The 12,331-nt window shown below is 64.0% G+C and overlaps 2 protein-coding genes across 5 annotated transcripts; one reads left to right on the forward strand and one right to left on the reverse strand.

Annotated features, from left to right (window-relative positions):
- Nucleotides 1-18: 18 nt before the first annotated feature.
- Nucleotides 19-8,121, forward strand: LYPLA2 (lysophospholipase 2). Of its 2 annotated transcripts, XM_050983446.1 has the most exons (11): nt 225-275; nt 1,107-1,315; nt 2,435-2,538; nt 3,356-3,387; nt 4,020-4,085; nt 4,436-4,483; nt 4,657-4,727; nt 4,962-5,035; nt 5,153-5,254; nt 5,373-5,549; nt 6,025-8,121. In XM_050983446.1, the coding sequence occupies exons 3-11, from the start codon at nt 2,461-2,463 to the stop codon at nt 6,073-6,075; spliced, it is 699 nt and encodes a 232-aa protein (XP_050839403.1). In that variant the 5' UTR covers nt 225-275; nt 1,107-1,315; nt 2,435-2,460; the 3' UTR covers nt 6,076-8,121. The 2 variants fall into 2 exon arrangements, with proteins under 2 accessions (XP_050839402.1, XP_050839403.1); XM_050983445.1 differs by lacking the exon at nt 1,107-1,315 and having other exon boundaries at nt 19-275.
- Nucleotides 8,122-8,250: 129 nt separating this feature from the next.
- GALE (UDP-galactose-4-epimerase) lies at nt 8,251-11,926 on the reverse strand. Of its 3 annotated transcripts, none has more exons than XM_030232674.2 (11): nt 11,818-11,926; nt 10,958-11,083; nt 10,766-10,881; nt 10,470-10,583; nt 10,171-10,347; nt 9,960-10,073; nt 9,814-9,880; nt 9,641-9,726; nt 9,452-9,529; nt 9,196-9,310; nt 8,251-9,120 (listed from the first exon to the last, which is right to left on the reverse strand). In XM_030232674.2, the coding sequence occupies exons 2-11, from the start codon at nt 11,076-11,078 to the stop codon at nt 9,065-9,067; spliced, it is 1,044 nt and encodes a 347-aa protein (XP_030088534.2). In that variant the 5' UTR covers nt 11,079-11,083; nt 11,818-11,926; the 3' UTR covers nt 8,251-9,064. The 3 variants fall into 3 exon arrangements, with proteins under 3 accessions (XP_030088534.2, XP_009096838.3, XP_030088536.2); XM_009098590.4 differs by having other exon boundaries at nt 11,731-11,894; XM_030232676.2 differs by having other exon boundaries at nt 11,787-11,883.
- Between the last annotated feature and the right edge of the window lie 405 nt (nt 11,927-12,331).

Here is a 12,331-nt window from a genome sequence, read left to right on the forward strand (position 1 = left end):
CGCTCCCGTGTGCGCGGCTGGCACCGGCGGGGAGAGCGGCGGGGGCCTGTCCCCGTAACCCGTCATCCGCCGGGGGAAGGGCGGGGCGGGGCGTGTCGCTGATAATCCCTCAGGGCCCGGTGGCCGTTCCGAGCGCGATCCGGTGCCCGTTTCCACCATGGCCGCCCGGTCGCGCCCGGCGCGGTGCTGCGTCACTTCCGCCGCGCTGCCGGAAGTTCCTGTGGGAGCGCGTCGGGGGGAGCCGCGAGGAGCGCGCGCGCCGGGCCGCGGGAGAGGTGCGGGGAGGGGGGGGGCGGCACGTACCACCGGGGCACTGCGGGGGGGGGGGGGAAGGGGGGCGCAACCGGGCTGCGGTGCGGCGGGGGGGACGTACCACTGCTGCGGGAGGGGGGTGGAAATTCCGTGAGGGCCGCGGGCAGCGGTGGGGGGGGGCGGCGGGGCCTTTAACGGGGATTAACGGGGAGAGGGACGGTGGAGGAACCGCGGTTCTGGCTCGGCGGGCCCCGGTGCGATAATGGGGCTGCGTCTTTCCATCCCCGGGGTCTCGCAGCCTGCAGGGACCTCCCAGGGCCCCGGTTCTGGCGGAAAACCGGCGCTCCCGGCCGTGGGGATCGCGCCTCCATCCGCTGCCGGGCGGGATCTCCCCAGCCCCCCGCTGGATTCCGCTCCCCGCGGGGCTGCGGGCCCGGGAGAGAGGCTGAGGCACGGTAATTAATGCTAATTAGCGCCTGCTGAACGCGTCCGGTGTCACTGGTGGGTGCGACGCGGCGGGATGGGGACCCAAATTCACCTCCTGGTTCTGCTTGTGCCTTTACACCCACACGGGCACATCTGAGGGGTTTAATCCTGGGGATCCCATTGTGCTCCCTCCAGGAGCGGGGCAGGAGCATCCCAGGCAGGAATTCCCAGGAGGAATTTTGGGGGTTCCCAGGAGGAATTTTGGGGTTGCCAGCAGGATTTTTGGGGATTCCCAGCAGGAATGTTTGGGACATTCCCAATGTCTGAGCATCCCCAGTTTCCCTGGAGCCTCCCCAGCAAGGAGCGCATCCCATCCCTGCCAGGGGAAGGTGCTGTTATTTCTGGCTGTCCCTCTGTCTCCCTGCCAGGGATTTTGGCAGGTGTGGTTTCCCTCCTGGCCGATTGTTTTGCCCCTGGAGTACACACGAGCACGTGGGCCGTGTGGCTGTGTCAGATCCGGGCAGCTGCTCTGTTCCTGGTGTTTTTATTTGAGTGGGGAAGCTGCTGACGAGCAGTCGGTGGAACGAGTTGGGCAGGTCCTGGCCGGGCTGGCAGACAGAGCAGGCTGTTTCTCTGGGTAAGGCTGGCTGCTGGCACTTTTGGGAAGATTTGGGGTGATCTGTGTCGTCCCAACCTGCTGGGGATGGTGCTGCTGTGGGAGGTGAAGCTGGGGCAGAGTGTCATGAGGAAAGGAGGGGGCAGGAGCTTGGGAGAGGCTGGAACTGTGCCAGGGGAGGTTTAGGTTGGATATCAAGGAAAGGTTTTTCCTCAGAGGATGCTGGGCACTGCCCAGGTTCCCCAGGGAATAGGCACAGCCCTGAGGCTGCCAGAGCTGTACAAGCCTTTGGACAGCACTCCAGGGATGCTCAGGGTTGGTTGCTGGGGGTCTGTGCAGGGTTTGGGGTTGGATGGATGATCCTTCATCCCTTCCAGCTCAGGAAGTGATCATGCTGTGATCATGCTCCGGAGGCTGATCTGTTCCTGGGGGATAATGGCAGTGCCCTAAACAAGCTCTGATCTAATTAGTGCTGGTGGTCAGTGGGGTCAGGGCAGCCTTGTGGGGAGCTGTGATTTGTGATGTAGTGAGAGCAAACACCGTGGGCAAGTTGTGGCTGAAGGCTGGGTGCTGGCAGCTCTGTGGGATCTGCAGTGACAGGACAGTGCTGGTGACCCTGCCTGCTGTCCTGGGGAGCCACAAGTGTCTCCCATCGCTGGGGGGGCTCAGACCAGCTCCCAGTGCTGTAGTTCATCCTACACAGCCCCATAAAACAGGGCTGGAGCTTTATGGGTGCAGCAGAGCCTGTGCTGCTGCGTGCCGAGGGTTTCCTGCTTCCCGCTCGGAGCAGATGTGGGTCAGGCTCCTGCACAGCTCAGGGAAGGGCTGCAGGGATGAAGGGATGCTGAGGCTGTGCTGCCTGGCCACCCTCTGCCCACGCTGGTGCAGCCACAGGAATAACTTTGGCTCTGAGGTGTAATTTCCAGGCTAATTTTATCACTTCCAGCACCCCACGTGTGGAGCATTGGCTGCTCCTGGGCTCTCCAGCACTGCCAGGCCACACCGTGGGGTGTTCCACCATCAATGCCTTCAGCTGCTCTTTAATTCCCCCCCCAGCCAGCTGCTCCTGTGGGTGAAGCAGCTGCCGAAGGGCGGTGGGAGGTTTGTTTTCCTGCCTCACCTCACGGCTGTGTCCCGCAGGTGCCAGTGTCGACCCCTCTCGGTGTATGTGTGGTAACAACATGTCTGTCCCCCTCCTCGCCGACGCTGTCACCGTGTCAGGGGCAGAGCGGGAGACCGCCGCGGTAAGGGATGCCCCTCCCTCCCTCCTTCCCTCCCTCCTTTCCCCTCTCCTTTCCCTGCTGCTCCCCGTGGAAAATGGAGCTGCTTCCATGAACTCCAGCATGGCAGGGCCAGCAAGGGCTCTGGGCTCTCTGTTCCAGGGTGAGAGCTCAGCTTGTCAAGGCAGTGGGGCTTAGGGCTGATGGGGCTGTTTAAACTTTTAAAATCTCCCAAAGGAACCCCCCCCAGTCCTTCCCTGGGGTCTGCAGGCTGTCTGCCCTCTGCTCCCCAAGGCTTAGGGGTTGCTAGAGCCTGAGATGAAAAGCCTGTGGAGGTGGATTTGTGAGTCCTTGGTGATACAGGGAAGAATTCCTCCCTCTGAGGGTGGGCAGGCCCTGGCACAGGGTACCCAGAGAAGCTGTGGCTGCCCCTGGAGTGTCCCAGGCCAGGCTGGATGGGGCTTGGAGCACCCTGAGACAGTGGAAGGTGTCCCTGACATGGCAGGGGTGGCACTGGAGGGGCTTTAAGATCCCTTCCAGCCCATTGTGGGATTCAGGCTGGGCCTGTGCTCTGGTGCCACTCCTGGTGGGATGATCTGTCACTCTTTGTCCCTCTGCTGTGCAGAGGAGTAGGGACCTGCCCGTGGCAGCTCTGTGGCAGGATGACACCACATCCCTGACCCACCCATCCGCCACGCTCCGCTCCGTGCTAATTTCAGCCTCTTCGAGTTGGTGACTAAGTGTCCATTTGCCACCTCCCTGCCAGCCCAGCCCAGCCCAGCCCAGCCCTGCCCCCTCCGACTCTCACACCAGCTAATTCCCTTCCTTTTGTCTTTAACAGGTCATTTTCCTCCATGGCCTTGGAGACACGGGGTGAGTGTCCCTGGAGCTGGCTCTGGCTGGGATGTGTGCTTTGCCAGATGCACATCCCAGCCATTTGCTGCTGCTTTCCCTCGGGGCATCTCCAGGATCTGTGTGGGGTTTTGGGCTGGGGTCTGCAGCCACTCCTGCACCAGCCTGGCAGGGAATGGCAGGGAATTGCTGCCAGCAGCTGTCTGCTCTTGAATATTTATGATCCCGGCAGCCTGGCAGCCCCCCACCCCCCGCGGGTGGATTTTGTGCTGCCTTCAGGGATTGCTGATAAGCACTGCAGCTTTTCCAGGCCTCGGCAGGGCGACAGCATCTCTGCTCTGCAGGGCCACCTCAGGGGTCCCACGGTGGTCACAAAGGGCTCCTCCTTGTCCAGGAGATTCCCTCCTCCCTGTCTGGGCATTCCCTCCTCCCTGTCCAGGAGATTCCCTCCTGCCTGTCTGGACATTCCCACCTCCCTGTCCTCCCTGCCTGCAGCTTTGGGGCTTTGTGTGCTCACCTCAGATGGGATCAGTGCTGGGGGGGGTTTCACGGGGGTTCAGGCTGATGGGGTGGGTAAAATAAGCTCAGGGGAGAGGTTGGGGTGCAGCAGGGTTTGGGAAAATGGCTCAGGATCTCCTCCTGTCCCTCCCCAGGCACAGCTGGGCCGATGCTCTCTCCTCCATCCGCCTCCCCTACGTGAAGTACATCTGCCCTCACGCGTAAGTGCTGCCCTGGGGGGGCTTGGGGGGCTTCCTGGGGGGGTCTGAAGCTGCCAAGGCTGCTGGGGGAGGCCTGAGCCCAGCCAGGCTGCCCAGCCAGGTTGGCTCTGCTACCATGGTCAGCTCCTGCTGCAGGCAGAGCTGTTGACACAGAGTGAGCAGCACCAGAGGCTCTTTTCCTTCCCTTTTGGCTTGTTTGTCCTTGGTGGCTGCAGGGAGAGAAAGACAAAGGCTCTGGAGCTCCCTGTGCATCCCTGCTCAGGCAGGAGGGGGCTCAGCAGGAAGGGGAGAGGTCTCAGTCTTCCTGCTCCCCTCAGACGAGCTCAACCACCCAAAATGTTCCTCCACAGGCCCCGGATCCCAGTGACCCTCAACATGAAGATGGTCATGCCCTCCTGGTCAGTGCTTTGGGGGACAGGGCTGGGTGGGACCCTTTTGGGGAGTGAGAGGGATGGGGGGACAAAATCCACTGCCCTGTGGGGGCCAGGGAAGGGCAGAGACCCCCCAGCTCCTGCCTCCCCACACTTGGGGTGCTGGGAGAGGTTTTGGCTGAACCTGCTGCTTCCCCCAGGTTTGACCTGATGGGATTGACTCCGGATGCCCCCGAGGATGAAGCTGGGATCAAGAAAGCTGCAGAAAACAGTAAGGAGCTCTGTAAGGGGAGGTGGTGAGCTGCTGTGTGCCTCTCCCTCGCTGTGACTGGAGCAGGCGTCTTCCTTCCACCTCTCCTTTGTTTCTGCTGTCCTGTGATCCCAGCAAACCTTTCCCCTGGCATCTCTGGCACCTCCCTGTCCCTGATGAGCACCCTGAAGCATGGGATGATGCTTTTCAGCCCTTTTCTCCTTCCACTGACCCATTTCTCCCATCTCCTTCCAGTTAAAGCAATCATTGAGCACGAGATGAAGAATGGGATCCCCCCCAACCGCATCATCCTGGGGGGCTTCTCACAGGTGAGGGTCCCCAGTTCCTGCTCCACCTGTCTCAGGGGGGTGGGTGGGTGTGAGCTGGGCCTGAGGGTGTCCCTGCACCCCCGTGGATCCACAGTGAGTGCTTGTTCCCCCCTGCAGGGCGGTGCCTTGTCGCTGTACACAGCTCTCACCTGCCAGCACCAGCTGGCCGGGATCGTGGCGCTCAGCTGCTGGCTCCCGCTGCACAAGGCCTTCCCACAGGTACCCCTGCTGTGGGCATGCTCCCACTGCAGCTCTCCCTTGTGTTGGGGACACAAAGCACCTGCCCCATTGGTGTCCCCTCACCTGGGCACAGCTGAGTGTCCCCTCCTGGTGGCAGGCGGCGAACAACGGCGTGAACAAGGACATTGCCATCCTGCAGTGCCACGGGGAGCTGGACCCCATGATCCCCGTGCGCTTCGGGGCCCTCACTGCCGAGAAGCTCAAGTCTGTCGTCACCCCCACCAAGGTGCAGTTCAAAACCTTCCCTGGAGTGATGCACAGTTCCTGTCCTCAGGTCAGTGCTGGCCCTGGAGGGAGGGGGTGGCACCCCCTGGGTGGTGATCAGTGATGGGCCCATGGGAAGGGCCTGGAGCTGTGCCAGGGGAGGGTTGGGATGGATTTCAGGGAAAAGTTCTTCTGCCAGAGGCTGCTGGGCACTGCCCAGGCTCCCCAGGCAATGGGCACAGCCCCAAGGCTGCCAGAGCTCCAGGAGCTGCCAGGGATGCCCGGGGGGATTGTTGGAGGGTCTGGGCAGGGCTGGGCTGTGGATCCTTGTGGGTCCCTTCCCTTTGGGACCAACCCCAGCGCTGCAGGCCAGGCAGGGTGGGGAACACATGAGATATATTTGTTCCCGACTTGCTCTGGGAGGCTGCAGAGCCCTTGTGCTCTATCCTGGCCCTTGGGGGAGGCTGCAGAGCCTCCTGCCCCATTCCCGGGGCACAGCCCGGCCCTGGGCAGCCCCGGTGTGACGGGCCGTGCGCCGCCCGCAGGAGATGATGGCGGTGAAGGAGTTCATCGAGAAGCTGCTGCCCCGGATCTGAGCCGAGCCCCTCGGGACTGTCGCAGGGGAGGGTGCCGAGGTCACCGCCGCCCGTGTGTCCCTGTGACCCGCCCGCTGCGAACGGAAGCCATGGCCCCCCCAGCGCACCTCCCGCCGCACCCGCCCGCGCCCTCGCACCGCGTCCCCTCCGGCCGGGGGTGCCCGGCTCTCCCGCTGCTCCCGCAGCCCACACCGGAGCTGGCTAAGGCGAGCCTGGGAGTGGCCTTTTCTCTCCTGCTCTGGCTCCGAGCGCTTCCCGGGGGAAGGTCACCGTCCCCTCGGCGCCCCGCGGAGCTGGCACGGCGCGGGTGAGGTTTTCCTGTTGGGTTTGGGGGTTTTGTACCAGTATTTGGGGCGGGACGTGCCCGGCTGCGGTGGGAGGAGCGGGGCGGGGCGGGGGCACCCCTGGGGCTCGGAGCTGTGCCCTCGGTGGCCGCTCCCGGCCGCCGCTCAGGTGACTCACGGGTTTTCAGTCGGAGCTCAGGAACCCGGGACTCCCCTGCGGACCCCTGCAGGCCCCGGGGCAGGCTCTGCCCTGGGCTGGCACCGCCAAAGGCTGCCCGGGGCCGGCAGGGACGGTCGGTGCAGCTCCCGCACCTCCCGCACGGCCCGGCCTGTCACACACGCACACTCCCCTCAGCCATCGGCCCGGGGCAGCTCTGCCCTCCCGAGATAATCACCTCCTTCCTCCTGCTCCTCCTCCTCTTGTTGCTTTTACAATCTCCATCCCAGAGGCATCTCCCCCCACTCCCAGCCCAGCTCTGCACCCTGGGAGCCCCAAAGCTTTGTTTACACTCATGGAGCCACCGGCCCCATCTTCAATGGCTTCTCTTGCTGCTACTTGTCCTTCCCTTTGGACTTGGGCTGGCTCGGGGAGGGGGTGGTCCCTGGCCCCCGGGTTTGGCTCCTGGTGCAGCTGGAAGGAGCAGCTTTGCTCCCAGCCATCATCTGACCAGCATCTGAGCCTGGGTGCTGCTGTGCCCCACCCTCTGTGCCCCCGGGGGTCTCCCTGCTCCCAGGACTGGGGGCTCCTGCCCCCCTCATGTACAATCACCTGTGGCTTGTCCCCTCCTGACTGCTGGCATCGTGCTGGGGCCCCGAATGTCTCCTCTGGGGGGGCTCCTGGCCGACCCTCCCCTCCCACAGGGCCCAGGGCAGTGGCTGTGGAGCAGCTCTGCCCTCACCCCCAATTCCCCTGGGCTGAGCCCCCACTTGGGGCTGATCATGGCTTTTAAAACACCCCCACATTCCCCAGGCTGGCCCTGCTCCCCCTGCCCTGCCCCAGGGAGCCTCTGCCCGGTGCCCCGGGGCCAGCGAGGCGAGGGCTGCCCTGGGGGGCTCTGGGGGGGCTCAGCCCCAGCAGTTCTGCTCCAGCCCTGCCCTGCCTGCCTGGGCTGTGCAAAGCAATAACTGCCCTCTGGAGAGTGCATCGTGGGGCCCACCCTAGCTGGGCTTTGCCCCTGGGGTTTTCATTTTTGCTCTTTTTAGGAAGTCTGAAAGCAGCAGAGCTGCTGCTGGCACCGGGAGCAGCCCAGCCCTGCCCCTGCCCTGGGCTCTGCCCTGCTGGCTCTTCTATGCTGTGTTTTAGTGCTGCTGTGCCTCTGCCCCCCAGGCCTGGCTGGGGGGCATGAGAGGGTGGCAGGGGTGGGATGGCAGCTCCCTGGGTCACCAGGGGCTGGCAGGAGTGGGATGGCAGCTATCTGGGGTCACCAGGAGCTGGTGATGGACAGACTGACCTGTGTGACTGTGAACTGGAACCGTGTGTGACGGGGGGCCCGGGACCATCCCTGTGCAGAGCATTCCTGCTCACTCCCTGCCCGAGCAGTGCTGGGAACCCGGCAGGGAGAATGGCTTCTCTCCATTCCTCAATACAGCTTTGGGTTTTTTCTTCTGGTTCTTTTTTTCTTTTGGATTTTTTTTTGGTTGTTGTTTTTCTTCTCTCTCTTGTCTTCCTTGTACATGTCTGGGTTTTTTTTTTTTTTTGTGTGTGTGTGTGTGTGCGTTCCACAGAGACTCAAGGTGAAATAAATCCTCAACTTATCCTGGAGCTGAGCTGGCGTCATCCCTGGCCAGGCAGGACGAGAGATTTGGGAGGGAATGGAGTTCCATGAGGCCCCAGGGTGCCATTTTTAGTGGCAGCAGCTCTGGCTGAGGGGAAGCAGAACAAAGCTGCCACTTAGAAAGTAGCAAAGTTTATTTTAAAAACAAATCAAAAGCTCAATTCATAAGTTATTCATCCAGCCGACAGCACACGGGGCCGGCTGCGTCATCCCTGCCCTGGGAGCTGCCAGGAATAAATAGGAGCAGTGTGGGACAGGGGGGCAGAGCTGGCTCCTGGCAGCTCCTTGGGCTGTGGGGAGTGGCTGCCACAGGAGGCCAGAGCAGGCACCCAGGGGGCTGTGGGCAGCCAGGCCAGGCTGGCACAGCCCTGGGCAGGGGCTTCTCCAGCTCAGCAGGAGAGGGAGAAGATGAGATTTGGTCCCCAAAACCATGCTGGGGATAGGGAAAAGGGGGTTTGGAGGAAGTCTTGGAATGTGACTGGTCCCTCTGGGAGGTTCCTGGTTCCTTCTCTGTGCCAGGGCAGGGGCAGAGGTGCCTTGGGCTCCCCCTGAGCCAGGCGGGGCAGGAGGGAACAGGGGCTCTGCTTCATTTTGGGCCCAGCAGGACCCAGCTGTCCCAGCGCACAGGGAGGGCCCAGGAGCTCCCAGCCTGGGCTGGCTGCAGCCCCTGGGCATTCCCATGGGCGTTCCATGCCCATGGTGCCAAACCAGGCCCTGGCTCTGTTCTCTGTTCGTTGTGGTTCTGATCTTTGAGATGTGAAGACCTGGGGGATGAGGATGAGGGAGGCTGAGGATGCTCCAGCCTTCCTGCCCTGTGCCAGAGGCAGGAGGGGGAGCTGGAAGTGCCCTCCCAGGATGGTGACAGCCCTCAGGGGAGGAGGCAGGGCTGGCTCAGAGCAGCCCTGGGCTCGGCCAGCCCTCGGCCACAGCTCAGTTCTTGCTGAAGCCCATGGGGTTCTGCAGCTGCCACCGCCACAGGTCCTCACCTGGAACAGGAGAAGGGAGGTGAGGGAGGGCAGGGGCTGGCAGTGCCCGCTGTGCCAGGGAGGGGATGCCCTTACACATCTTGTCCAGGCCAAAGGCAGCTTTCCAGCCCAGCTCCCGCTCAGCCAGCGCGGGGTCAGCGTAGCAGGAGGCCACGTCCCCCTCCCGCCGGGCCGTGATCCGATACTTGATCTGCAGGGGGAGCAGCACTGAGGGCTCGGGGGGCTCCCGGGGGGCTGAGGGAACGGTGCCAGGGCTGCTGGGGGGAAGCAGGGCCCTGTGGGAGCAGCTGCTGCCCCTGTGCCTGTGAGCCTGCTGCAGCTCTGCCCTTACCTCCCTCCCCGAGGCTTTCTCCATGGCCCGGACCATCTGCAGCACGGAGTAGCCAGTGCCTGTGCCCAGGTTGTAGATCTTGGAGGAGGATAAAGGACAGGGATCAAGGGGAGAAGGGCCAGGTGCCCCTTCAGCCCCCACTGGCACCCTCACAGCCCCTCAGAGCTGGCAGCACCCCCAGGTTGGTACCTTGCAGCCACAGTTCTCCTTGAGCTTCTTCAGAGCAGCGATGTGGCCCTTGGCCAGATCCACAACGTGGATGTAATCCCTGACTCCTGTGGGGATGCAGAGGGTGAGGGCAGGGCCAGGGGTCTGGGAATCCCAAATTACCCATCCCAAACTCCCCCTGTGCCGTGACGCACCCGTTCCATCATCTGTCTTGTAGTCGTTCCCAAAGACGCTCAGGAATTCCCGGCGTCCCACTGCCACCTGCACAGAGGGACAGCCCCGTGGAGCCCCAGCACCCTGTGTCCCCTCCCTGTGACCCCCAGGGCTGTGGGGGCTGTACCTGAGCCACGTAGGGCATGAGGTTGTTGGGGATGCCCTGAGGGTCCTCCCCGATCATCCCCGACTCGTGGGCGCCGATGGGGTTGAAGTAGCGCAGGAGGACGGCGTTCCAGTCCTGGGGACACACGGACAGGGCTGCCCAGTCACCCCCGTGGGGCCACCCCTGGTGTGGGGACATGGCCGGGCTGCAGCCCCACAGGGCAGCTCCTCACCCTCTCTGCTCTGCAGAGATCCCGGATCATCTCCTCGATGAAGAACTTGGATTTGCCGTAGGGGTTGGTGCAGCCCCCCACCGGGTGCTTCTCGTCCAGGGGCAGGTACTGCGGGTCCCCGTAGACGGTGGCGGAGCTGCTGAACACGATGTTCCTCACGCCGTGCGCCTTCATGGTCTGCCAGGGGCAATGGGCAGCACCCTTCTAGCTCTGTGCCCTGTGCCAGCCCTCAGCAGGCACTGGCAGGGCCCAGGACAGGGCAGAGGGAACAGCCTGGGATCGCTGCCGGCCCCTCTCACCTCCAGCAGCCCGATGGTCCCGGTGAGGTTCACTCTGTAATATTCCAGAGGCTTCTGCACTGACTCCCCCACGGCCTTGAGCCCCGCAAAGTGCATCACGGCCGAGAAACGGTGCTGCAGGGAACGGGCTGGGATCAGAGCCACGGCAGGAACCAGCAGGAACCAGCCGGGATCCCCCCAGGAGCTCCGGGGGGCTCCCACAGGAGCGGGCACTGCGTTTGCTCCCTGCTCCCGTGGCTCCCACCCCTGCCAGGGACCCCGGGAGCCACCCCGGGTACTGCAGCTCCTGCTCTCACCTTCCTGAAGAGCTCCTGGAGCGCCGCCTTGTCCGTGATGTCGAGCTCCTGGAAGAGCACGGGCCGCTGCGCGATCTCCTGCACCCGCCGGAGGCTCTCGGGGAGCTCCTCGGAGCCTGGGGATGGAGGGGAGTGAGGGGGCGCTGGAGCCGGGCCCAGCCCGGGCATGGGGCCGGGATGGGCTTCCCGTACCTCGGATGGCGTTGTGGAAGTTGTCGATGACCACCGGGACGTAGCCCGCCTGCAGCAGCTCCAGCACGCAGTGGCTGCCGATGTAGCCGGCGCCGCCCGTCACCAGGATGGTCTCGGCCATGGCTCCTGGGGGAAAGCCCAGAGCCGCGGGGTGGGCACGGCACGGCACGGCACGGCACGGCCAGGTCGGTCCTGCCCGAGGGACGGGCGGGGCAGGGCCGGCCACACCTCCCGGACACGGAGGTGGCACATCCCGGAGACGAGCCCTGGTTCTTCCTGTTAAACCCAGCCCTGGCTTCACCCGTACCCCTGAGGGCAGCAGTTCTCGCTGTTAATTAACTAATTAATTAATTAACTGGGGTGGTCTCCGCAGGGTACCAGCTCTGCCCTTCAGCCGCTCCCTGTTTCTCCCAGCCTCCCTCCCCAGGATGGCCCCTCCGCAGGGAGGACTCGGGGACAGCCGGCGGTACCCGCGGGACCCCGGCCCGGGAGCGGCGGAGCCCCGGGAGGACCCGGACCGGGACATTTCCCTGCGGAGCTGCGGCCTCAGCCGGAGCCCCCCAAACTCCCGGGGCTGGGGAAACAGCACCGGGCCTGGTGAAAGGCAAAACTATCGCGGATTTCAGCCGGGAGCGGGGACGGGCCCGGGAGGAGCGGGGGGTCCCGGGAGGAGCGGGGGGTCCCGGGGCCGAGCGGCAGAACGCACCCGGGGACCGGAATTGGCTCCAGAGCCCAGAGGTACCCCAAGCCGCGGGGGTTTGGGCTGTCCGTACCAAAGGAAGCAGGGCAGCACATTCGTTCCCGTGCCCGTTCCTCTGCCCGTTCCTACCGGTTTCCCCCCGGTTCCCCCGCTCTCTCACCCGCCGCTGCCGCCGCTCCCGCTCAGCCCCGTAAGGGGCGCGGCCCCTTTAAGGCCGGGCCTTGGCCCCGCCCCCGGCGCCACGCGCGCGGCTCCTCCATGGAAACGTGTCAGGGCTACAGGGCGGCGGCGGGGACAAAACTTCGCGGGGGACGGCGGCCATTGGTGCGCGCGGGAGGGGGCGGAGCCACCGCGGGGAGCCCGGTGCCGCAGCGCCCCCTGGCGGCAGGAGGAGGCCGTTGACCCCAAACCCCAAATTACCTCAAATTGTTGCCCCAAAACCCCAATTATTGCCCCATTCCGCCTCATTTCTGCCGCGTTCATTAGCCAAGGTTTGGTAACTGTTACAGTTTATTGCAGTCATGTGGAGAGGAGGCACACGCAGCCTCACGCCTGCCCTGGCCCCTGAAAGGACAAACTCCTGTGCTCTTCTCCACTCTCACCAATGAACTGTTCAATAAATGAAAGAGCTGTGGGTGGTTCCCAAGAACCTGAGCACTGAGGAGCAGGGGCAT

Source organism: Serinus canaria, chromosome 23, assembly GCF_022539315.1.
Source record: "Serinus canaria isolate serCan28SL12 chromosome 23, serCan2020, whole genome shotgun sequence".
NCBI lineage: Eukaryota > Metazoa > Chordata > Aves > Passeriformes > Fringillidae > Serinus > Serinus canaria.

What these genes read in the sequence shown, in the direction of transcription:
- LYPLA2 (XM_050983445.1), top strand. Translation starts at nt 158, where the DNA reads ATGGCCGCCCGGTCGCGCCCGGCGCGGTGCTGCGTCACTTCCGCCGCG. An exon ending in AAGATGGTCATGCCCTCCTG is followed by an intron (nt 4,484 to 4,656) that starts GTCAGTGCTTTG and finishes TGCTTCCCCCAG; the next exon opens with GTTTGACCTGATGGGATTGA. An exon ending in TGCACAGTTCCTGTCCTCAG is followed by an intron (nt 5,550 to 6,024) that starts GTCAGTGCTGGC and finishes CGCCGCCCGCAG; the next exon opens with GAGATGATGGCGGTGAAGGA.
- GALE (XM_009098590.4), bottom strand. Translation starts at nt 11,752, where the DNA reads ATGTGCTGCCCTGCTTCCTTTG. An exon ending in TCCAGGAGCTCTTCAGGAAG is followed by an intron (nt 10,584 to 10,765) that starts GTGAGAGCAGGA and finishes CGTTCCCTGCAG; the next exon opens with CACCGTTTCTCGGCCGTGAT. An exon ending in GGACCATCGGGCTGCTGGAG is followed by an intron (nt 10,348 to 10,469) that starts GTGAGAGGGGCC and finishes TGCCCCTGGCAG; the next exon opens with ACCATGAAGGCGCACGGCGT.